We start from the raw sequence: 25,050 nt of genomic DNA, 5'->3' as shown, positions 1-25,050 counted from the left end.
AACAAAAAACTACACATACACACAAAGCATTCATGAATCAGATATCTCATATAACACACGAACCATATTATGTTGATGAATTTTAAGTGTACATTAATTAGATGGTATTCCTGAAGACAAATGTAGTCATGTAGCCAGGGAAAATGTGCAATACACAGTGTAAAGTTTAGGCAAAAAGTGATGCAACTGCTAAAACTCAAAAACACAAGCTGCATAAATAACGTAAGGGAGGAGAACAAATATGTTTTGAATACCTACCATGCGCTAAGAATTTTACATAAACTGCACTATCTCATTTTCCTCAATATTTAAAAATACAATTTAGCATAGAAGAGTCAACTAGTACTAGAATCACAAAAGAAACAGGGAAAATCAATGAGTCATTTCCTCAGAACAGACATGTTATCCAAAAGTGGTCATATACCAATGCATACCTTTGCACCAGCAATGAATGCAGATGTTCTCATGGCTTCAGCCTGGGAATCATAAACATGTGGATAACGTATTTTTTCAACATCCATGTCTCTCTGCCTGCTCAGAATTGGAACGTTTTTAGCGTTCATAAGTGCCTGCTCTCTGTAAATACAAAAATAATAGGCTAAATCTGTAATTTTTATCTTGCAAAGGAAAGCATATACTAAAACAAAGTCATTATAATAACTATTTCATGCAGCCTTCCACTATAAAAGAGAAGAAATTAAACTACACAAAGGAAGTTATTAGCAATCCTGAAATTTTCTGTGTAACCATATAAGCATCAACACATTTTCAGGTACTATTTTTAGATAACATCATCTGATAAATTTGACTTAATGTTTTTTTATTTATAATTTTCTTCGTCACAATCCAAAGATATTTAACAAAGTGTAAATTCCTTTTTTTAAATGGGTTTCAATATTTAAACACCATGTATAATAATGCCTTTATTTCATTTTTCTCCTTTCTACTTCTTGATAACAATATGGGAAAAAGTATTCATTAAGGTAGGAAAGAAAAAACTCTCAAAATAAATTTGTGTACACTTCATAAAGTTTAACCTAGTGGTGTGTGCGCAGCACCAAAATCTCTCACCTACGTTGATGCAACCAAGAATATTCTAATTAAGCGGATCACTGCTTTTTTATCCCAGAAAATTAGGTTTTCATACAACAAAATTCTATTCTTGTAAGAAAACGTGACTAGAAATAAGAATCATCTAAGTTGTTAAAACTAAACTAAATAATGATAATGATACGTTAAAGTAGCAATTACAACACAAGCATTTTTCAGCTTCTGGCTTTTATTACCTGTGTATCCGCAATTCCTTAGGATCAAAGCACAGGAGTCCTTCTGCAATTTCTCCATCTTCTCCAGCCTTTTTTTCTCGTCTGGCAATTCTTTTTTCTTCCCGGCGATACTGTTTCATTAACTGCTTCTCTTGTTCAGACTGAATAGTGACTTGACAACCGTAATTAGGTTTAGCATTTTCTCCTAAAATTTTTTTGCAATTGTCTGCAAAGCAAATTTAAGATCATATTTTACAAGCTTAACCTTTATGAAAACCATTGTTTTCCTTCTCACCAAAACATAAGATAGCACAATGCTCTAAGAATTCATTTTTTTTTTTAACTGACACATTCAATTATATGTTTTAAGGAGAGTCTTTCTAAATCACAATTTCTAAATGGTATACTGGTTTTGGAAAAGTCAGCAGATATTTTCTTCTTACAGACTAAATAGTTTAATGTTATAAATTCTTGGATATAACATCAGGAACCTAAAACTTCTATTTCACAATTTTGAAATAATCTGTTTATATAATTTCAATAAATATAATAATTATCAATACTAATTAGCATTTACTGTTAACATAATAATAAAATAAAGATATTCTTTACATATAAGATACTTTTCCCTATGTAATAGGCCTTACTCTGTTAAATTGTCTATATGTCACTGCTAATTTATACATGAAATAAAATAAAACTAAAATACAGCTCAGGATATATTTACAAGATGACTAAAGCAAATAAAGAAACAGTATGATCCACCTTTTCATGGAAATGCAGGTTTTTTAACCATTTTTTTAATTGAAGTATAGTTAATTTATAATGTGTTAATTTCAGACGTACAGCAAAGTGATTCAGCTACTATATATATATGCTTTTTCAGATTCTTTTCCATTTTAGGTTATTACAAGATATTGAATATGGTTCCCTGTGCTATACAGTAGGTCCTTGTTGTTTATCTATTTTATATATAGTAGTGTGTATATGTTAATCCCAAACTCCTAATTTATCTCCCCTCCCCATACCCTTTGGTAAACATAAGTTTGTTTCTATGTGAGCTTATTTACTTCTGTTTTGTAAATAAGTTCATTTGTATCTTTTTTTTAGATTTCACATATAAGTGATATAATATATTTGTCTTTCTCTGTCTGACTTACTTCACGTAATATAATAATCTCTAGGTCCATCCATGTTGAGGCACATGGGATTATATCATTCTTTTCTACGGCAGAGTAATATTCCATTGCATACATATACCACATCTTCTTTATCCATTCATCTGTCAATGGACACTTAGGTTGCTTCCATGTCTTGGCTGTTGTGAATAGGGCTGCTATGAACACTGGAGTGCATGTGTCCTTTCAAATTAGTTTTCTCCAGATATATGCCCAGGAGTGGGATTGCAGGATCATATGGTGAATCTATTTTCAGTTTGGTTTTTCTTTTTTTTTTTTTTTTTGGTCGTGCCACATGGCTTGTGGGATCTTAGTTCCCTGACCAGGGATCGAACACAGGCCCCTACAGTGGAAGCGCAGAGTCCTAACCAGTGGACCACCAGGGAATTCCCTATTTTTAGTTTATTAAGGAACCTCCATATTGGTACATGACTCTTTGAATTATGGTTTTCTCAGGGTATATGCCCAGTAGTGGGATCGCTGGGTCAGATGGTAGTTCTATTTTTAGTTTTTTAAGGAACCTCCATACTGTTCTTCATAGTGGCTCTATCAATTTCCATTCCCACCAAAGGTGCAAGAGGGTTCCCTTTTCTCCACATCCTCTCCAGAATTTATTATGTGTAGACTTTTTAACGATGGCCATTCTGACTGGTGTGAGGTGATACCTCATTGTAGTTTTGATTTGGGAAATGCAGTTTTTTTAAAAATGGAAGAAGTCTAGAACCACTAAGAGGAATCAGGTCAATCAAAGCTCAGTGTTTACAAGGTACAATTTAAACCTGTGGTTGGTCAACTCAATATACAGGAAAAATTTTCTTCTAAGAGGATTACTTTCTGTGTTTAATTCAGTCTTTCCAAGTAGTAGTATCTTGGCTCACTGCAGCCCTAAAAGAACTGATAGGAATATCACTGAAAGCAAACCAAGTCAATACTGTTAATGTGTTAAGGACCTACTAGGTGCCAGGCACTGCTGCTAGGCTAGGAAGACAATGAAGAATGGAATTGGTCCAGTTCTGGAGCATGGTGTGAGTTATTTTATCAACTTCCAAGATCCAATACAGAACAAGGAAGGAATTAAGCATAGCATCAAGAGGGGGAAATTAGCTTTCTAATTCTAAGTCAAATCTTCACAATTCTCAGACATTTGTCACTATCTCATTATATGATTTTGAATAAGTCATTTTAACTCTCAATCACATGAAATAACCCCTCCGTATAATGGCTCTGTAAGTCGCAAAAAGGAAAGTGAGAAATAAAGATTTATTACATCTCAAAATTATGAAATAAGATATAATTCCATCTATATTAGAACTACATTTTATAGCTCAAAAGTATTTTTCTAAGTAAGTCTTATATGTTTTACTTTGTAAGTAAATCTTATATACTATTATAATGATTGAATTTATAACCAACTAACTCTCAGTGTTAGGGAAAGAAAGTAACATACTGGCATTTTTCAAATGTACTCTGAACTATGAAAAAAATTAACCTGTTTGCAAAGTCACACATTCAACGACAGAGATATTAAGCAGGATTTTAAAAAATGTGAATAATGCTATGTACTTATTACTATAAATGAATGTTAAAGATTTTGTATGTGAAACTAAATACTTTGGGTGACATACTATATTTTATGCTAATGACATTAACATTTTAAACAAATGTGACAGTAACAAAATACTACTGGACACATTTGTGATCATCAAAATAAGGAAATTAAAATTATAAGAAGAAAATATGTCTACCTCATTGATAGCTTTATAAGGCTTCAATTAGAATATACCGAAATCCCATAAGACTGAACATAATAGGTGATTTTAAAAATCAAGTTATAAAGCACAAATGCTTAAGTGCATGATTCTCCTTGTTGGGTTCAGTTAACCGTAGAGACTGACAAGCAGAAATGAAATGATTAAGCTTAACAGCAATTCTAACACAAAATTTTACTGAAGAACATGTAGAGCTTGTATCCTTTTAAAATGTTATTATGACAGAAAAAGTCTTGTATAACTACTCAAAACACTGTCATTTGACAGCACGAGCTAACTTAATTTTTATTTTATGATACACCTCGTACTAAACATTCTCTACAACCATCCCCAAAACAGAATTTAATTCACAACTATCCTCAATTTAGCAGTGAGTACACTATACCCACCCACTTCTCACCTACCTTACATTTCCTGGTTATAAGAATAGAGATGAAGTAGGGTGGATGTATATATATCTGGATAAAAGGATTCAAAGAAAATCAGTATGAAAGATAGAAAATGCTAAATGGCAGGAAGCTATTGCTCTCTAAGACCATGATTTTGTGGAATAGAGAAGAGTAGGATTCAGCTGTCTTACTAAGGTAGCTTAGTATTTGTATTCTCTAAGAGAATTTTGAAGGATCGTTAACATAAAATTTATATCAAAAGACATAAATGGGTGAGAACAGTGATAAAGTAACAGAGTCTAATGATTCTTTTCTTCAAGAGTATTTCTTTCTCCCTCCCCCCAAAAATAAGGAAAATCATCTTTAATGCATATACACAAAAAACCTAATATGTTCATTGTCAGCTTCTTTTACCACAGTCCTTAGAAGAAGTTTGTTTAAATGCCCCCAATTTTCTATGGTATAACTATTATTCTTAAATAGTAGCAACATTAGTAACAATCTAGCATAGACTAAAAGAGTAAAAGCCGACTGAGAAGAGTAGAAAATATTTCAGGGCAGACTGATGGTTCAAAAATTTTTAATAATTCAAATTTAATATTTGGTTTTAGGTTAAAAAGTGTGTTGCTTCCTAAAGTTATCCTAGTAGAATAAAGTTTGTGTGTAAATGTTAAACAAAAATGGACATAATGAAACTACAAAACATTAACTCATCATCCACAGCTTTCTTAAAAAAATATGTGAAGCTGAACTCATTTTGAACTTTTCGTTAATAAATTAGCACTAATAAAGGGTGGAATCAGTACGTATCAGCACTTAAAAGGCTGACAAAATGAACATCAAATTCTCAGAAATTACATCGCAAGACCAGATATTTAAATTCATTCCTTTTCTTCTGGCAGATTCCCATTTTAAACGCTCCTAAGTTCTGCTGGCTTATTGCAATGTGTGATTAAGCACTGTTTAACAGGTGAAAGTCCTCTTACAGAAAAGTAGTTTATAAGTGTTCAGTATACTTAAAGAACCAAGAGACTTGCAGAAAGACAAAGTGGCTAAACTCCAATCTTCAAAGTTTCTAGAAATCTCAAAGTAACTCCAAGGCAACTATCAGTAATCAAAGTGTAGGATAAAGAAAACCCATAAGAAATTTTGGATTTAAATCAAGGTTCTTTTTGTAATTTCCTTTCAGTGTCACACTCATAAATATAAAGAAAAGGTGACATCACTTACATAAAAGAAGGGTGAATGTTGACTAGTTTGAAGAAGGGGGTCTAATTTCTTATGCCCATGCACTTTTTAAAAATTCCAAACTATTTATAAAGCAAAGACATTTGGGTAAAGGTAAGAAACTCAGTTTTCCTACTTACCACCTAAAACCTGAGTTTGGCATCAGTTGTCTCATAGTTAAGTCAGGCTTTTTAAAAAAAAAAAAAATTTTAGCTTCCTTGACAACTCTTTCTAATTCTTCTGGGGTTTTCAAACATATGTAATACATAGCTATATGTATGTTCAACTTGCTGGGTGTGATAACTGTATTGCAGGTAAGCAAGAGACTCTTATTGCATGTTGAAATTTTATATCTGAAGTATTATAATGTCTGCAACTTCTAGTCATTGTTCGGCAAAAATTTTAAATGTGTATATGTGTGTGTCCATGTGTGCATATGCCTCTGTGTGTGTGTGTGTGTGTGTGTGTGTGTGTATGTGTAGAGAATGATAATGGGGGGGTGGAAGCAAAATGTTAATGATGGTGAATCTACATGAAGTGTATGTGAGTATTCATTACACTATCCTTGCACCACTACTAAGGTTTGAAAGTTTTCAAAATAAAAGTGGTTATAAATTATAACTCTACTTGACCCATTGTAAGCACTATATGTATTTCCTTAAATTTTTTTTTTGTCTTTCCAAATCTTCTGCTATACCTAAACATAAACAGAATCTCTGACATAATACCCTATTTAGGGCATTGACACTTGTTTCATAATCTGCCACACCTAAAATCTACTTAAGAGAATGGTATCAGTAAGCTATATAATCAACCAAAGAATATTAAAAGTATAATTGTATTAAATAGACTGCTAAACAATGAATTTTTCCTTTAAAGTAGAATTACCACTGAACACTTTCTTACCTTGAAGAGCTTGCAACTTGTGGTCATTTGAAGAATTAAGAAATCTGTCCACAATTGTAATTCTGTTCTGGAGGAGTTTCTCAATAAGTTCAAGTCCATCAGGTCCCAGCAGTTCAAAGAGCTTATAAGAGGAAAATCAAAACAAACTGTTACCTCAAAATTAATTATTTTTTCAAGTTATTAACACCCTATTCAACACAGCTATGAAGCTAAACTAACACAGAAGAACCTAAAAAGTACTTAGAAAAGAATTGTAAAAAAATAATAACTTAGGGAAGTTACATTGCTTCACGTTGCTAAGGAGCTTTCGGCTTCATAAGGCTACCTGCAATTATATAAGTAAAGAGCATGATCCAACTGTTAAAATAATTATGATTTAAATATAAAACTCTAAATCATAGAATAAAAAATTCTGACACTTGGTTTTTTCTTGGTATAACCAAGTGAAATTCTAAAATTAATTTGCTTTTTAACATACCATTCTGGTTTTCCCAAATAGAGTGCAGAGTACCATATTTCTTACAACTTACTAATAAGAGCTATCATTTTAGAGTTAAAAAATCATTAGAATGTTTTAATAAATCAGGACATGCCAAATTTTTAGTGCTTAAAAAACAATTAATTGTATTTTTTTGTTAAAGTGTATTTTTATTATTTTATTAATGCTTAATTAATAAGTATCAATACTTTTCAATGCTTAATATATGTGAAATCTGAAACACAGTACTGCAAGTGCTTTCTGTAACTTTATTAAAAGTTTTTATGCATATCCTACTCTCCTATGCAGAGTGATTGCCAAAGATTAAGTTGATTCCAGAGTCAGAGAACCAGTTTTAGGATTCAGAGACTTTCAATTACATAACTGTATGAAATAACTGTGCCAGAAAGCCTTTAGATTTTCTCATATGTGGTTTGGGGGTATATATATTTTTCCTGTCCAGAAATGTTATACTTTAATTCTACATGTGAAGATTTTATATTAAACAAATTCTAACTGTTCTTAGAGGATCCACACAAATAAAAATATCATTAAAAGTAGGAATTTATGTTGAGTATATATAAGGCATTAAATATTTAGTAAATATTTTCCTTTTGCTGTTCATTTGACTGACACTATCTAAACACAAGGCCACCTGTCTTCCACTCTGTCCCCAAATGTGGACAGGCCTTATCTTTGGGCAAAACATCAAGGAAAATACTGGTGATCCAATCACTCTCACTCTGGCTGATAGGGCAGTGATTCCACACAAGGAGAGGCAAGCCTAGAATTTAGGCTACAGCCTACCCCTTCCATCAAGTACTCAGCTTCTAAAGCAGGGGTGTCACTCAGAAAGAAGCCTTCCATTGTCCCCACTCCTAGCTCCAGAGTTCTGCCTCAGAAATCTTGCCTGAGGGTAGAACCAAGCCATAAAACAGAAAGATCCCAATCTCTTCCAAAGAAATAGACCACATCTGCAACCAGGCCATGAAGTTGAAGCCAAAGGGCTATCTCAGAAACAGCAGAGGTTGTGGTGAACCACAATTAGGAGAACATTCACAGACTCAACAACTAAGTTACAAGAGAGAACTGAGGGGAGAGACAACTGGGACGACCCTCTTGGGGTGAGACTATGTATCATCACTGACCTTTGGAATTACTCCTTCAAAGGGGTCACAAATTTATTGGATTAGTTTATGGAGCAATTTATGTCCCAGGGGCATTTTTGTAAACATCAGAATGGTCAGCTGGGAATTAATAAAGATCACACGTGGGTTCAAGTCCCGATCTGAACAGCTGAATGGAGTCAGGGGAAGCGTAGAAAAGGGTTGTTTGTGCTAACACTACCTTCATCCCAAAGTTACTATGCGTATACTCACAGGGGCGGCTCCCTGGGGAACGACATCCGAAGCTAAACACTGTGGAGTGAGGGTAGGAGGAACTGTTTGCACTAAAATAATCCAGCAGGTCACTAAACAAATAAACAAGCAAATGACAGTAACAAGCCCTGGAGGTGGTAGACTAGATGAAATGGACAAATTCCTAGAAAGACACAAGTTACCAAAACTAACTCAAGACAGACAACCTGAATAGACCTAAAACAAGTGAAAGATTAAATTAATAATCAAAAACCACCCACAAAGAAAAGCCCAGGTCCAGATGGCTTCAATGGTGAATTCTACAAAGCATTTTAAGTTAAAACCAATTCCTCACAAACACTTCCAAAAAACAAGAGGAAAGAATATTTCTCAACTCATTTTATGAGGTCAATATTACTCTGACCCCACAACCAGACAAATAAATATGTCATAAGAAAACTATAGACCAGTATTTCTTAGGAATATGGACACAAAACTCCTCAGTGAAATACAAGCAAACCAGATCAAATCCAGCAATTTATAAAAAGAGTTATATACCATGACAATGTGAGATTTATGTCAGGAATATCAGGTTAGTTCAACATAAGACAATCAATTTATATATTATAGCAATAGAATAAAAAGCAAAAATCACAAGATCAGCTCAACAGATGCAGAAGAACCATTTGATAAAACCCAACATCCTCTCATGGTAAAAACATTCAACAAGTTAGGACTAGAAAGGAACTTCTAATACCTGATAAAGGGCATCTATGAAAATCCCACAGTTAACATCATACTTAATGGTGAAACACTGGATTAGTTTCCCACTAAGAACAGAAACAAGACAAAAAAGTGTGCATTTGTGACTTGTACTGAACATTGTACTGGAGGTTCAAGTCAGGGCAATTAGGTAAGAAAAAAGAAATGAAAAGCATCCAGATTGAAAAGGAAGAGGTAAAACTATTTCTATTTATAGATCACTATGATCTTCTATGTGGAAAATACTAAAGAATGTACTAAAATACTATTAGAAGTAATAAATAAGTAAAGTTTTCAAAAAGTGTGCCAAGACCACTCAGTTAGAAAAGATCAGTCTTTTCAATAAATGATGGGACAACTGGCTAGCCACATGAAATAAATTGAAGTTGGACCATTATACCATATACAAAAATTAAATCGAAATGGATCAGTGATCTACATTTAACATATAAACTTATAAAACTCTTTACAGAAGTAAGTTTAATGGGCTCAGATTTGGTAAGGGATTCTTAAATATGACACCAACAGCATGAGCAACAAAAGAAAACACAGATAATTTGGACTTCATCAAAATAAGAAACATCTGCTTCAAAGGACACCATCAAGAAAGTGAATAAAACAACTCACAGAATGGGAGAAAATATTTGCAAATCATATATCTGTTAAAGGACTTGTATCCAGAATATATAAAGAATTCTTACTAATAATAAAAAGACAACCAATGAAAAAAATGAGCAAAGGATCTGAATTTATCCAAGGAAAATATATAAATGGCCAATGAGCATGTGAAAAGATGCTCAACATCATTCGTCATCAAAGAAATTCAAAGAAGAACCACTGGAACAACTATTTTTTTAATGGAAAATATAAGTGCTGGCAAGAATGTGGAGAAAACTGGAATTCTCATACAGTGCAGGAATACAAAGTTGTGTAGCCATTGTGAAAAACAGTTTTCTGGTTCCTCAGTAAGTTAAACACAGAATTACAATATGACTCAGCAATTCCATTCCTAGGTATATACCCAGAAGAATTTAAAACATGTGTCCAAAAAACAACTTGAACAAATAGGGCTATTAACACAGCCAAAAGGTAGAAACAACCCAAATGTCCATCAACTCATGCATGGATAAACAAAATGTGGTATACATCCACACCACAGAATATTACTAAGCCACAAAAAGGAATGAAGTAGGGCTTCCCTGGTGGCACAGTGGTTGAGAATCCGCCTGCCAATGCAAGGGACACAGGTTCAAACCCTGGTCAGGGAAGATCCCACATGCCACGGAGCAACTAAGCCTGTACGCCACAACTACTGAGCCTGTGCTCTAGAGCCTGTGGGCCACAACTACTGAGCCCATGTGCTGCAACTACTGAAGCCCATGCACCTAGAGCCCGTGCTCCGCAGCAAGAGAAGCCAGAGCAATAAGAAGCACACGCACTGGGGCTTCCCTGGTGGCGCAGTGGTTGAGAATCTGCCTGCTAATGCAGGGGACACGGGTTCGAGCCCTGGTCTGGGAAGATCCCACATGCTGCGGAGCAGCTGGGCCCGTGAGCCACAACTGCTGAGCCTGCGCGTCTGGAGCCTGTGCCCCGCAACGGGAGGGGCCGCGATAGTGAAAGGCCCGCGCACCGCGATGAAGAGCGGTCCCCGCACCGCGATGAAGAGTGGCCCCCACTTGCCTCAACTAGAGAAAGCCCTCGCATGAACCGAAGACCCAACACAACCAAAAATAAAAATAAAAAAAAAAAAAAAAAAAAAAAAAAAAAAAAAAGAAGCACACGCACTGCAACGAAGAGTAGCCCCTGCTCACCGCAACTAGAGAAAGCCCGCACGCAGCAACAAAGACCCAACACAGACAAAAATAAATAAAATAAATAAATTTATTAAAAAAAAAAAGGAATGAAGTAGTGTACAACATGGATGAACCTTCAAAACATTTTGCTAAGTGAAAGAAGCTAGTCACAGAAGGCCACGTATTATGATTCCATTTATATGAAATGTCCTAAATAAGGAAATTTCTAGAGACAGAGAGTAGGCTAGTGGTTGTTTAGGGCTTGGGGGTTGGGAGAAGGGGGCGGGGGGAGTAGGGGAATAATAGCTAAAGGCTTAGGATTTCTTTTTGAGGTTTTGTAAAATGCTCTAAAATTGACTGTGGTGATGGTTGCACATATCTATGAATATACTAAAAAACACTGATTTATAACATTTTAAGTGGGTGAACTGTGCAGTATGTGAACTATATATCAATGAAGCTATTTTTTAAAACTATGAACCAAAATGACTTAAGATATTAAAAGTAACCAATAAACTGTTGAGGGTTGAAAGATAAAGATTAAATACAATTTTCCTGATAAGCATTTTAAGTGAGTGTTTTGAATTGCTTTTAGACACAAGCCCCATGCTTAAGGTAAGGGTGATATTAAAGAACAAGCAAATTTCATAAAAGATAAATGTAATACATACCTACAAAGCTACTTTCTCCCCCCATACTCCAAACAAATTGTAGTAGGAAATGCTCTCTACATACAGCATGAAATGTCTTTTATATCCTATCAACTTTCAAAGAACATGTTAATTCTTAAACTGAGACCATTTCCTCCATAAGAATGTGATTTATTGTGGCAGTTACCCTTGCATATTTGAAATATAATGTTGACATATGATAAATTAGAGATTCAGAAACTTTTAGTCCAACATAATTTTAGGAAACCACCAATGTATTTGGAAGATAACTTCTAGATAAAACATCTCAGATACAGAATCACAGCGCAAAGAGCATGTTATTTCTTAAAAATAATACACCTAAGACCTAGCAAAAGAGACAAGAAGGCTGTTTTGCTCTGAATAGCAGGACTTCCATAACCCAAAGTGAAGAATCCCCAGCAGAATTCTGAGATCAGCTGCCATCAGATTTAAAGCAATCTCAAATTACGCTTTCCCTAACATTTGCCATTTTCATCTACACTGAGAGCAGGTGCAGTTCTCATTCAAGATTTGCACTACAAACTAATTTGGCACTGAGAGTGACTGTCTGTAAAGGTACAACTGTCTGGATCATTGCTCTATACACTGACACAAGTTCCAGAAGCTATCAAATTGAAAAAAAAGGAGGGAAAAGTTAGCTCTGGGCAGAGAAACAGGCATCAACTACAGAGTTTAAAAAAAACAAAAATGCAGCTCTCAAAACAATAAAAAGGCAAGTTTTACTACTCTGGCTATAAATTAAGGATATCAGATTTAAAGGAAACACAATAGGAATAGACAGGTAATATCCTTTTCCTGGTAGATTTTGCTAAAGCCACTATTATCTATTAAGGAACTTCTCAACAGACAAAGGTGCTCAGGGTTCTCATTGTTATTATAATTCCTTTTTCATTAAATTAAATTATCAAATTAAAGTATTCTTCATTAAAGTAAAAAAATTAACCAACAGACTATGTTCCTGAGATACCAAAAAAAAAAATTATCGCAGAACATGCACAGACCTTTTAAACTTTTTTTTTTTTTTTTTTTTTTGGCCACACTGCACAGCATGTGGGATCTTAGTTCCTCGACCAGGGATCGAACCCAGTCCCTCCTATCATGAAAGCACAGAGTCTTAACCACTGGACCACCAGGGAAGTCCCTGAACAGACTAACTTTAAAGCAGCATTACTTCCTTATTTCTTACACTTGTAACAGATGAATGTAGTTTGTGAATCTCTCAGGAAAGGTAATCCCCACTTTCCACTGTATTCTGTGTTATATCATTTTTATTCCAATAGGAACGATGCTCTAGTGGATGCTATATCCCCAACACAGTATCAAAATGAATCATAGACATTACATCATCATAAAAGCAAAATATAAAGTAATGAAAACCTTTAAATAATATACCACAGAAAATTATACTATAAATCTTAGGAAAATTGGTAACAAAAAGTTATAATGGGCGTAAGTAAGAACTATAAATCTGTTCAAGAGCTGGGGTATGCAGATATGCTGAGGGTTTGTGAAACCACAGAATAAACATGACAAACATACTTGCATTACAGGTTTACTCAAAGATTTAGAGGCAAAACATTATTTCCAAGTAAAAGGCAATCCTGGTCATGTTAATGTCCTGTTTGAACCCTACTTCTCAGGTTAGTCAAAACATGTTGAACAAAGTATTTAATCACTAAAACAGGCTTTAAAGATAATAAAATTCATATTTATAAAAGGTTTGTCAGTTCCATTCTGTTTCCATCGAGTCTATATTAAAGAATTCATTAAAAGTCAAAAATAAGTCTATCTGAAGTTCCGAAAAGACCTCTTTCAAAAGAGAGACCAACCATTCTCCCTATCAAATAGTCAACGGGCATTCTGAAAAACAGCTAGTGATGCACAGTAGGCATAATATCTTGATGTGAATTAGGTATCCTTTTGGGCAATACAATTAAGTGGATTATGGGATTATTCTCAATATGGAGATCACCCACTAAAGTTGTTCTTTAAAGATTGGTCATGGCGCTGTCTTGCTCAAAATTTTATCAATTATATATATATAAACTAGAAGTTATTAAATTAAATTTGTTAAAGGTGTTAATTTAGTTCACGATAGAATCAAAATTTTAAATTTTCTAAATAGTCTGATATAATCTGGCCAGACCTAAGGAGAAGCAATAGAGGTAAATATAAAACCCCACAATTAGGTTTAAAAAACTCACATGTACTTGTACAAGATGAGGAAACCTTATCCCACAAATAAATTCCTAAGAAAAATCCTGAAAGGGTAGGGGGTTGGTTATTTACAGGTTCAATATGAATAAATAATGTAATAAAGGCTAGGGAAAAATTTAATGTAGTAATAGCAATACTGTATCTCCAAAACCCCATTTAGCGTCTCAAAGGATACTACACTGATTGAACCATATTTAGAGGGCTGAGTTCAATTCTAATCTATACTTTTTAAGAAGGTTACAATAAAAAACTAAAGAAAAGAACATGAAAAAGAAAGTAAAAATAAGATATACCTATGCAAACTGTTATTATTATGCATTCTGTCTGAAGGATAGCAGATGTTACTATTATCCATTCTGTTTGAAGGATACTCATTCATAGATTTGCTAAAGATAATGAATATTATTCTGGTCCCATCTTCCTGGATCATCCTCCATGCATCACTCCACATTGCTAAATACCCCTTACCCTTCTTGAAACATACTTTTCCTCTGATATCCTTGACACACCATTCTTTTTTTTTAAGTAATTTTATTTTATTTTACTGGAGTTGATTTACAATGCTGTGCCAATCTCTGTGCAGCAAAGTGACTCAGTTATACACATAGAGACATTCTTTTTTTATATTCTTTGCCACTATGGTTTATCACAGGATATTGAGTATAGTTCCCTGTGCTAGACAGTAGGACCTTGTTGTTTATCCATTCTAAATGTAATAGTTTGCATCTACCAACCCCAAACTTGCAGTGTATCCCTCTCCCTCCCCTTCTCCCCCTTGGCAACCACAAGTCTGTTCTCTAGACATGCCATTCTTTTGATAGGTATCCTACCACTCCAGCTGGTACATTCCTATCTCTTCTTTAGGCTCCCTTTGACTATTAAATGTTGGAGTTCCTTAAGGTTTAATCCCAGGCTTTCTCTTACTTCCACTCCATGTTCTCTCCTTAGCTGTTCACATGCAAGCCCTCAGCTCCCATTAGCAAGCATATACTGAAAACTCATAAAATCACAAATCCTTCCCAGATCTCTACTCTGAGCTTCATTTACCAAATTGTCCGGTTATCATCTTCACTTGGAGGTCTTAAGGCCTCTCGCAATTCCACATATGCCCAAAACCATCTCTTGGTTTTCCACCCACTTCAACTCTTTATAAATATTCTTTATTTCCATGAATGGCATTGCCATCCTTCTAGTTACACAAAAGCCTAAAATGCACCCTTACCACCTCTTTATGCATCACACCCAATCCTACCCCGTCAACCAATTCACTCTTAAGTTCTCTCGATCTCAACTACTAAACAGATTTCAGCCTTCTCCTTGTTTGTTTAAGTCCCAAAACAGTTATTGCTGTGGCAAAGGGCTTATGCAAAGGGCTTCCTAAATGGTTTCTGCACATCTATCCAAAACACATTCCAATCCATTCTCCACATAGCAATGACAGAAGATTTCAGGAAATGTAGGTCTGATCAACGTATGCTACCTTCCCTCCAACCCTTGCCAACAACTTCCAATTGCTCTCCATTGTTCTCAGGATGAGAGTACTGAATTGAACTGAAACATAGAACCAGAACCTCAAAACATCACAAAGTGCTAAACTAAGAGTCAAAAATACTGATGTATATTCAATTACATTGCTCTGACTGGAAAGAATTTTAATATCATTAATAAAGTTAAACACTCTTTTTAAAACAGCATCCTTTTTAATTCTCCATTTCTATGTATGTTTTATAATGAGCGTAAGGTATCATAGCATAATTTAAAATTATACTGTATATCATATACAGTTTCAAATTAAATAACTACATTTATATCAGGGATACATGATCAAACGTGGTTAGAAAGTATAATCAAAAAAGTTTGGAGACCAATGCTTTAAAGTATCATTCTGTTATGAAAGTTTTTCACAATGTAAGTTTTCTTATTTGGATATGTCTTATAACCAATATTTATAGTTAATAATAATATTTTTTTCTGAAAATGTTCTTACGTGAATGGTGTTTCTGAAAATGGTCAGTGCTTTATAGAATGTAAGGAAATACAGATTAGGTACAACCCACTGATACCACTGCTGCTCATATTTTCAAAACTTCTGTGTAAGTGCATTCTAAGTCAGCAACTCGGTTTTTACTTTATATTACCCCCCTGCCAGTCAACTTAATTTAATAATTTACCAAGTTTATGAACACTAGTAACACACAGCAGTTAGGTTAGGAGAAAGTCAGTCAGGGCTCAAATCACAAGCCTGCTGCTCATTGGCTTTAGGAGCTTAGACACCTGCTCTGAGCCTCCTTTTCTCATTTGTAGAGTGGGAATAAGAGTACATACATGCCCTCCACAGGGTTGTGATGTGAACTAAATAATGTATGTAAATGTATATGACACAGTGCCTTGCATATAATAAGTAATTAACATCAGGTATTTAGTATTACCAAAATAAACGAATCATAATCAAATAAGGGAGCAAGAAAAGTACACAAAATAATTTGTATCACGGTGAAAATAACGAAACCTAACACTTGTACACTAGTTATGTCCCAGACAAGTAATTAAGTGCTTTACATCTAAAGCAAATATTTTCACAGTCTTCATCTGAAGAAATATTCAGTGAATCTTTGCTAAATATACATAATACTAATGCATTTATCATTTAAAAGCAATCATGATAGAATAATAATTCAAAGAAAATACTACAAAACTATGTAATAATCAACTATCACTTGTTAGGGAATAAATGAACATACAACAAATATTAACACAAATATCTGACATGCATATTTACTTCAGCTTTTTTTCTCAAGAAAGTGTGCTCATGATTGTAAATATGTGCATGCATATATTCTAACTCCAAATTCTGCTAGTAAAATTATTCTTGGTTCAATGGTGAAACTAAATACAATATATCCTAGTGTTCTGTAAAAAGCAGCAATAGATTTGAAACCATTGCTTCAACTAAAACTTTAATCACTGGTTAGGTCACAGCTTCCTTAACCTTGCTGACAACCACCAGTATGTCTCCTCCATTTCAGTCTGTTAAATACAAGAAACAGATGAATCTCCCTCACAGTCAGCTTTCACATACACCCATACATTGTAGAAACTACAATGGGGTCATCTCATCTAAGCTCAGTTTGGAAGGGACCTTGGAGGACATCTAAACAAAGCTCTCAAAAAACAATAATTACTGCCAAAGGAGGCAGAAAAACAGGACAGCTGAGAACACGGGCTTGGACTCAGAGCTAAGTTTATCAATTTTGTCAATTCCTACTTGTATGACTATGGGCAACTTTCTTAAGCTCTCTGCGCCTCAGCTTTCCTGTCTGTTAAAAGAAATTAGCATGGTATCTGACAACAGGTGCTCTATACATACTTACTGCTGTTATTGACATTTTTTTTTCTGGCTAATGAACACCCAGCATACTTCCACCAGCAGTAGACTACCTCATAAAGAAACTCATGCCACTGCTAGAGGATGCTTAATGTCAAAAAATCCTTCCGTACATTGAGCCCAATCAGACTCACTATAGCTTTCACCTAACACTGGCTGTGCCCTCTGGGGTTACAGAGAATGATCTTAATAATATTTCTACAAGACAGCCCTTCAAAAATTTAAAGATAAGGCCAAGTAAAGTATTAGGCACACTTCACTCGTAAGTTCTTTCCTTCCCAGGTAAACATATATCAATTCCTTACTATTAGTCATATAACTTGGTTTCTTGATGATTCATTATCCAGGTTCATTTAGAAATCTACCTTTTACTGAGCCTTTTACTTTTAATGGCATCCAAAACTGAGCATAACATTTCAAATATGATTGAATTGGGGCAGATCACAGAGATTAAAACAACTCTGGACTAGATGTTAAACTTTTCTAAACACAGCTTAAATTTGTAACAATATCACACTATTGGCTCAAATTGAATGTGTAGCCAAGTAAAAGTATTTGGTTTTAGTTTTTTTCCACATAAATTCCTAGTAGGCAGATTCCCATATCCTGTACTTTATATAATAATTTTTAAGCCCAAAATTTCAAATAAATCCCTTATAAATTTCATTTTCTTCTTCTTCTTCTTCTTTTTTTTTTTTAGTCTTTAGAGAGCTTTTTAAATCTGGATTCTGGCAATCTATTAAATCAGTAAACACTATCAGTGTTGAACCAGTCTGGAACACAAGTTCAATAACTGTGCCTTTATACAAATTATTGATTAAAGTACTGAGGACAGGACAAAAGTAAAAAACTACAGGAAAAAGAATGGAAACCTGATTCCAAATTGGCAATGAACCAATATTTACAATAAGGTTTTTCAATCAACTATTAACTCCATTTAACTGTATTAATCACTGCTGACACTTCTCGATATATCTTGTCTAATTTAGATTCTTCACTGTCTTGTATTGTAGCCACTAGTCACACAAGGCTATTTGTATGCCAAGTAATTACGATTAAACAAAATTTGAAATACAATTCCTCAGTTACATTTAATCACGTTTCAAGAGATCAGCAGCCACATGTGGCTAGTGACTACTGTGTTGAAGAGCAAACAAAATATTTCAATCATCACAAAAACACAGCACTGGTCTAGGAGATATTTTGATTGTACTGTAAAACACTGTTTAGATCTAGATAGAATATGTTTACACAGCAAAATCTATCTGTCTAGTTTATCACACTGACTACCAAATTAGAGTTTTTTAAAAAAGCTCATAGTTTACATTAGAGTTTATTTACTCTTTGTGTTGTACTTCTACAAGTTTTGCAAATGTATGATGACCACAGTGACGTGTATCTATCATTACAATATCATACAGAAGAGATCACTTCCCTAAAACCTCCCCTATGCTCCACCAATCACCCTTTCTCCCTTCTCCCCAACCCCTGGTAACCACTTATCTTTTGACCCAACCCCTGACCACTTATCTTTGACTATCTCCAAAGATTTGCCTTTTACAGAATGTCACATAGTTGGAATCATATAGTGTGTACCCTTTTCAGATAGATTCTGTCACTTAGCAATAATCATTTTAAGGTTCTTCTACGTTTTTTCATGGCTTGCTGGCTCATTTTCTTTTATCACTGAATAATATTCCATCATATGGATATACCACAGTTTATCCATTTCCCTACTGAAGAATATCTTGTTTGCTTTTGACAGTTGTCTTTATTTTTTATTTCATTAAATTGTTTTTTACTCAAATTATGTCATCCATAAAAATATGCAAGCAAGTCCTATACAGAGAAATACTGAAAGAATATCACTAAATTTCACACTTTCATTTTTTTCTTTCCAAATGTTCTACAATAACATATACTATTTAATCAGAAGAGGTTTTATTTTTTAAAAAAATAATACAAACCAGGGCTTCCCTGGTGGCGCAGTGGTTAAGAATCCGCCTGCCAATGCACGGGACACGGGTTTGAGACCTGGTCCGGGAAGATCCCATATGCCACAGAGCAACTAAGCCCATGCACCACAACTACTGAGCCTGCGCTCTAGAGCCTGCGAGCCACAACTACTGAAGCCTGCGCGCCTAGAGCCCATGCTCCGCAACAAGAGAAGCCACAGCAATGAGAAGCCTGCTCACCGCAATGAAACAATAGCCCCGCTCGCCGCAACTAGAGAAAGCCCGCGCACAGCAACGAAGACCCAATGCAGCCAAAAATAAATAAATATGTTTATTTTTTAAATAAATAGAAATAATACGAACCAGATTCTGATTTACCAATTTTTTAAACTTTTTGTCCGCTAAGGACACAAAGCATCACTAACTTAATAAATAAAATAGGTTTTCACAAATTGCCATATTTGGAATGAACACAAATTATATAAACCAAAAAATCCCTTATCATGTAGACAAATCAGCTGATAACTAATAGTACAAGGACCAATGAATAATTTAAACTTTATTTCCTCTACCAAATCTTACTTTTCAAATGAAAAACCTTTTTTTTATCAAGCACAATGTAACCACATAGGAATCACGCTAACATACACCATTTTCTAAAAAATCTGATCACTGAAAAACTATTTCAGTAATTTTAAAAATACAATTATTATTAGTTCATAATAGCAATAAAACAGATGTTTTAACAATTTAATCATTTGAGGTAGTAAGCAAATCCCTTATCCTAATATCTAACTGGAACTACTTAAGAGATGCAATAAGTGCAGAATGTCCACTATATTCTTTCCAAGTAGAAGAGCCATGGATGGCACTTTGAACTAAGCTGGTTAGGGAAAGGAAGAGCAGCTTACAAACAGAAATGAAAAATTTGCTTGAGCATCTATATGGCCAGATTTACAAAATGGAGCAAGTGGGTAAAGTATTACTCTCCAAGTAAGCTTATTTAATTGTATATCAAAAGAAAATTAACATGTTTCACAGAAAGCAATACCTGTAACTCTTCAAATACACATTTACTATTGTTATGAGATTTATTATGTTTCATGGTAGACTGATAATATGCAAGGAATAATGTTTAGCCTCTTTCCTTATTGGCATAGACAATAAAAATCACAGCATTTATTAGGGGATCTTTCTATTTGGGGGATTTGCAAGACACTTAATTCTCTACACAGAAATTGAATCTCCAGGAATATTATACTACACATCACTTTTTCTGGGTATCAGTTGATACATAAAGTGCATAAGCAATGAAGTTATGATAACCAGGTACTCATATAAAACAAGAGACAGGGTTAAAAACACCAAAATAAAGCAAAAAATATATAAGGCTTAATAATAATATAAGTAACAATGAGCTCCTGGTTTGGGTTTTTTTGTTGTTGTAATGATCAAAATACCTGTAAAATCTATAGTTAAGTTATTCTTATTAAAACAATATAACCGTCATGATTAATTTTCCATTGCCTTGAGCAAAGTTAAGATTTCAATTTTAACCCTAAGTAGAAAGAATAGCTGAATAAGTGTTTATTGGTCACTGATTCTGACAGTACAATCGACATTCCATATACTGAATTTAGTTATTCTACTATTTTCAAGTTTTAGAGTGTTTCTAAATAACAAAACCCTTAAGCAGTTTGTCACAATAAAAAATATGATGATCCTATAAGGATAATCACAGTCATTTCTCTTAAAAAAAAAAAACTAAACTAAAATATATTTTACTTTTAAATTTCTTCTTAAGACTATCTTGAAAAAACTCCCTTCCCTTTTATGCTTAACATGTGAAGGAGGCTGACTTCTGAATACAAGTATTAGCGATTAAGATGAAAAAGAAGGTAGGGCACAAAATTCATACTTGAATGCACCTCTTCTGGTAAGACTGAAAAAGAGAAAAACCTGAAAGACACTTCAAACTTAAAAAGAAGAAAAATATCTCCCTGGACCAGAAATTGAGCCAAAAAAAGTAAAACACCGAGTAGGGCTAAAGTAACAAGCTGAGCTCCAGTTCTAGACAGCAAGGCCAGGAGTCTGGCTCCTGTGAGATAACCTAGATGAAAAGTGCTCTGTGGGGACTTCCCTGGCAGTCCAATGGTTAAGACTTCACGATTCCACCACAGGGGGCGCGGGTTCCATCCTTGGTAGGGGAACTAAGATCCCACATGCTGCGGCATGGCCAAAATGTAAAAAAAAAAAAAAAAAAAAGTGCTCCTTCTAAACAATGTGCAAAGCAGAACAAGGCTTAGCTGAGGCCAGAGCATGGGCATGGGGCTCCCCTGTTTACGAGAAGGGGCTGAAAAGAACTACTACCAAAATGAGACTTGTGGCCACAACTCTATAGCAGTCTAAGATGGGGAGGAGGGGAAATGTGGAGGGAAGAAGCTACAAATCAACCTCACCATCAGCATAATTAAAATTCTAAAACATAGGAAGAAATCTTAAACTAAAACTGACAGTCAACAACATCAACAATGGAACTTAAGTTCACTCCAGAAGAAGGTAATATGGAACAATGTGATATAGACTTTCAAATAAGTACTATTACAAAGCTCCAAGAGGTAACAAAGCAGTTGCTTCCATTAAAAGAATTTATGAAACAAAACAGAAGAGTGTATATTGGAACATTCTATCCTTTTTGCTCAATTTTTCTGTAAACTTAAGGCTGCTTTTTAAAAAGTTTATTAATTAAAAAAAGATGATAAATGATTCAAGGAAAAAAGAATTTTAAATCTATATCAATCAAGGTGATTATTCTCCTACTGCTGATAAATATTTGTAAAGTTAAATGATCATACGCTTGTGGTTTAAACAAAAACTACCTAGTAAAACATAAAAAAGATGCCTAACAAATCTCTGTGAAGAAAATGAGTAAGTAATGAAAAGAGGTAATTAATGATCAATATGAGGTCATTTTCTATCAGCATTAGTTATCGGGTCATAAAATATACATCTCTTTTAACATTCTCATTGGAATCTACTTTATTTTTCAGATACAATAAATATCCTTGATGTCACTTTATATTTTTAGAGTATTTCAAATGTTATCATCATTATTACTGATTGAGTAAGAAAACAAGTAGTTATAAACAGATTAAAATTTTTAAAGAAGAAACCCATTTCCACTGTGAAACAAATACATCTGCTATAACTGGATGTAACTACAAGGACATCAGGCTTGGCCCAACTCCTTTGTATCTAAAGATTGGGAAACTGCCAGATGTCCTATTATTTAAAACTAATACCTGCGATATGAATAAAAGCTAAAACATATGTGGGGGAAAAAAAAATAAAGAGAAGAGCAACAAAATTAAAAGCTGGTTCTCTGAAAACAAACACTCCTCTATCAAAAATTAGAAAGTAGAGAACAGACAGAAATACAGGGGCAACATAACCAAAAGCTAGTGTAAAAAAAAAATTTTTTTTTAAATAAGAAGACATTATGAATAACTTTAGAGCAAAAAGCTTGAATACTTGGCTAGTGAAATGGCTAATTTCATAGAAAAATATAATTATCAAATTTGATTTAAAAGGAAATAGAAAATTTGAATAAACCAACAACGACTGGAAAATCTGAATTGCTAATTAATGTCTGCCCTACAAAAAGACACCAGGCAACACAGTTTTAGAAGCATACTTGCTTCAAACTTTCATCAAAGAAATAATCGCTTTCTTATAGAAACCTTTCAAAAAACAGATAAAGAAAGCTCCAGAAGTTTATTTTATGAAGTCAGAATAACCTTAGGTATTAGTATTAAAACAGGGTAATTTACAAATTCTCTACTCAGGCTGGGATTCTAAGAATAGTAGAAGGATTGGAAAGCCATGTGATGCACCAGTGACTATTCCATAAAGCCCCAAGAAAAAGAGGAGGCATTCTGATTCTCATAAATTAAACTAAGGCAAATCCATGTATTTCCTTTCTTAATTATAAAGGGAGGCATTTTAAAACTCAGAGTTGTATCTACACCTCTACTGTATAAACAGCATACATTATACACTGTAGTAAACATGGTATCCAAAGAAAAACTATACTCAATTTAGGGAATGCCTTCCTTTGAGATAACAAGCAATTTTAGATTAGCACATGAAATGATGTGCATATTGAAAACAAAGAATAATGAAGTATGATAAAAGAAAATGTTAACTGAGTAATTCTGAAAAAAGTTTTGAATTAACAGTCCATATGGAACTCAGTATCAGGATAATTACATAAAGCAGAGTATGTTACTTATAACATTGTAAATTATTCTTAGTTTGGTTTGTGGCATAAAAAATTATTAAGTATTCATACATTCCAAAATAAAGTCTTAAACAACAAAAGAAAATGACCGTGAAAATTAGGACAGCATTTATTTAGCATTTATTTATCTCTCAAGAAAAATGTGCTATGCAAATTGTTGTTGCACTGCAGAGAATGAGATAAATTATATTCGCAGAATAACTAACGTTCATTATTTACAGGTACTTAATCTAACACAACAACTTAACAAAGCTAAAACCAAGGTCACTTACGACTTAGCTAAAACTACTTGGAATGTAAATACTATTTATTCCTCACATACTATAATTAATTAGATGTATAGTAAGTAAGGCTAAAGCTAGGTACCATTGTATATTTAAAAGCTTACTTTACATTTTCATGCACGTGGCAAATTGATAGCTTCCTTGATTCTTAAAAACAAAATATGCTGATTTTTAGTTGCCTTAGTGAAAACAAATTTACAGCCATCATATGTATGTATGTGTGTATGTGCACATGTACATATAAAGCTGAACAAATAATGTATTAAATTTTAAATACTTTAATAAAGCTTATAGCAATTTCTAAATCTAATAGTCATACTTATCTATGTTTATCAACTGGATAAACATTATCCAGAATGTTTTTACTCATCTCAAACACTATTAAAACACAGAAATATATTCTTTATTCTACTAATAAAATGTATTTATCTTATTTCTTTCCCATATTGAAACATTACAGATATTTCTCAACTTATAAAATCCATATGCTCTTCCAAATTAGTCATAACATTCATTATATCAAACATAATTTTCATGCCCATTCTCCTTTTAAATATACGTATGAAAATTCCAAGAGGAGGAGACTTAAGAAAGCAAGATAATGGGAGTGGGTTGATTGAACTTTATTACCTTTCCTTTTTGTCTCCCAAAACCTAAGAGTACTTGACACACAGCTGAGAATGAATGAATAAACGAGTGAATGAACAGTGCCAAACAGAGAAGAATAAGACTAAATGTACGAAATTTGGTAAAAGGTCTTACTCCTTGAACAACCATTCCAACTATGAACAAAATAGTTTGGAATCTGTTATTGCCACAAACTGGAAACAAGCAAGTATTTTTAAGTCCTCATTGTGAGTTTAAGTTAACATATTAATAACACCTTTTCTGGACTTCCCTGGTGGCGCAGTGGTTAAGAATCCGCCTGCCAATGCAGGGGACACGGGTTCAAGCCCTGGTCCGCGAAGATCCCACATGCCGCAGAGCAACTAAGCTCGTGCGCCACAACTACTGAGCCTGCTCTCTAGAGCCCGCGAGCTGCAACTACTGAGCCCGCGTGCCACAACTACTGAAGCCCGCACGCCTAGAGCC

General features: G+C 34.1%; 1 protein-coding gene across 1 annotated transcript in view; it reads right to left on the bottom strand.

Annotated features, from left to right (window-relative positions):
- Positions 1-25,050, bottom strand: part of ASCC3 (activating signal cointegrator 1 complex subunit 3) — a 338,512-nt gene that overhangs the window by 264,876 nt on the left and 48,586 nt on the right. The window contains 3 exon segments of the mRNA XM_036871893.1: positions 435-576; positions 1,287-1,491; positions 6,735-6,855. Of these exon segments, the coding sequence (XP_036727788.1) occupies positions 435-576; positions 1,287-1,491; positions 6,735-6,855 (468 nt within the window).

The sequence above is a fragment of the Balaenoptera musculus genome, chromosome 12, assembly GCF_009873245.2.
Source record: "Balaenoptera musculus isolate JJ_BM4_2016_0621 chromosome 12, mBalMus1.pri.v3, whole genome shotgun sequence".
NCBI classification, from domain to species: domain Eukaryota; kingdom Metazoa; phylum Chordata; class Mammalia; order Artiodactyla; family Balaenopteridae; genus Balaenoptera; species Balaenoptera musculus.
Note: the sequence above shows the minus strand (reverse complement) of the source record. Positions and strands in the feature narration are given on the sequence as shown.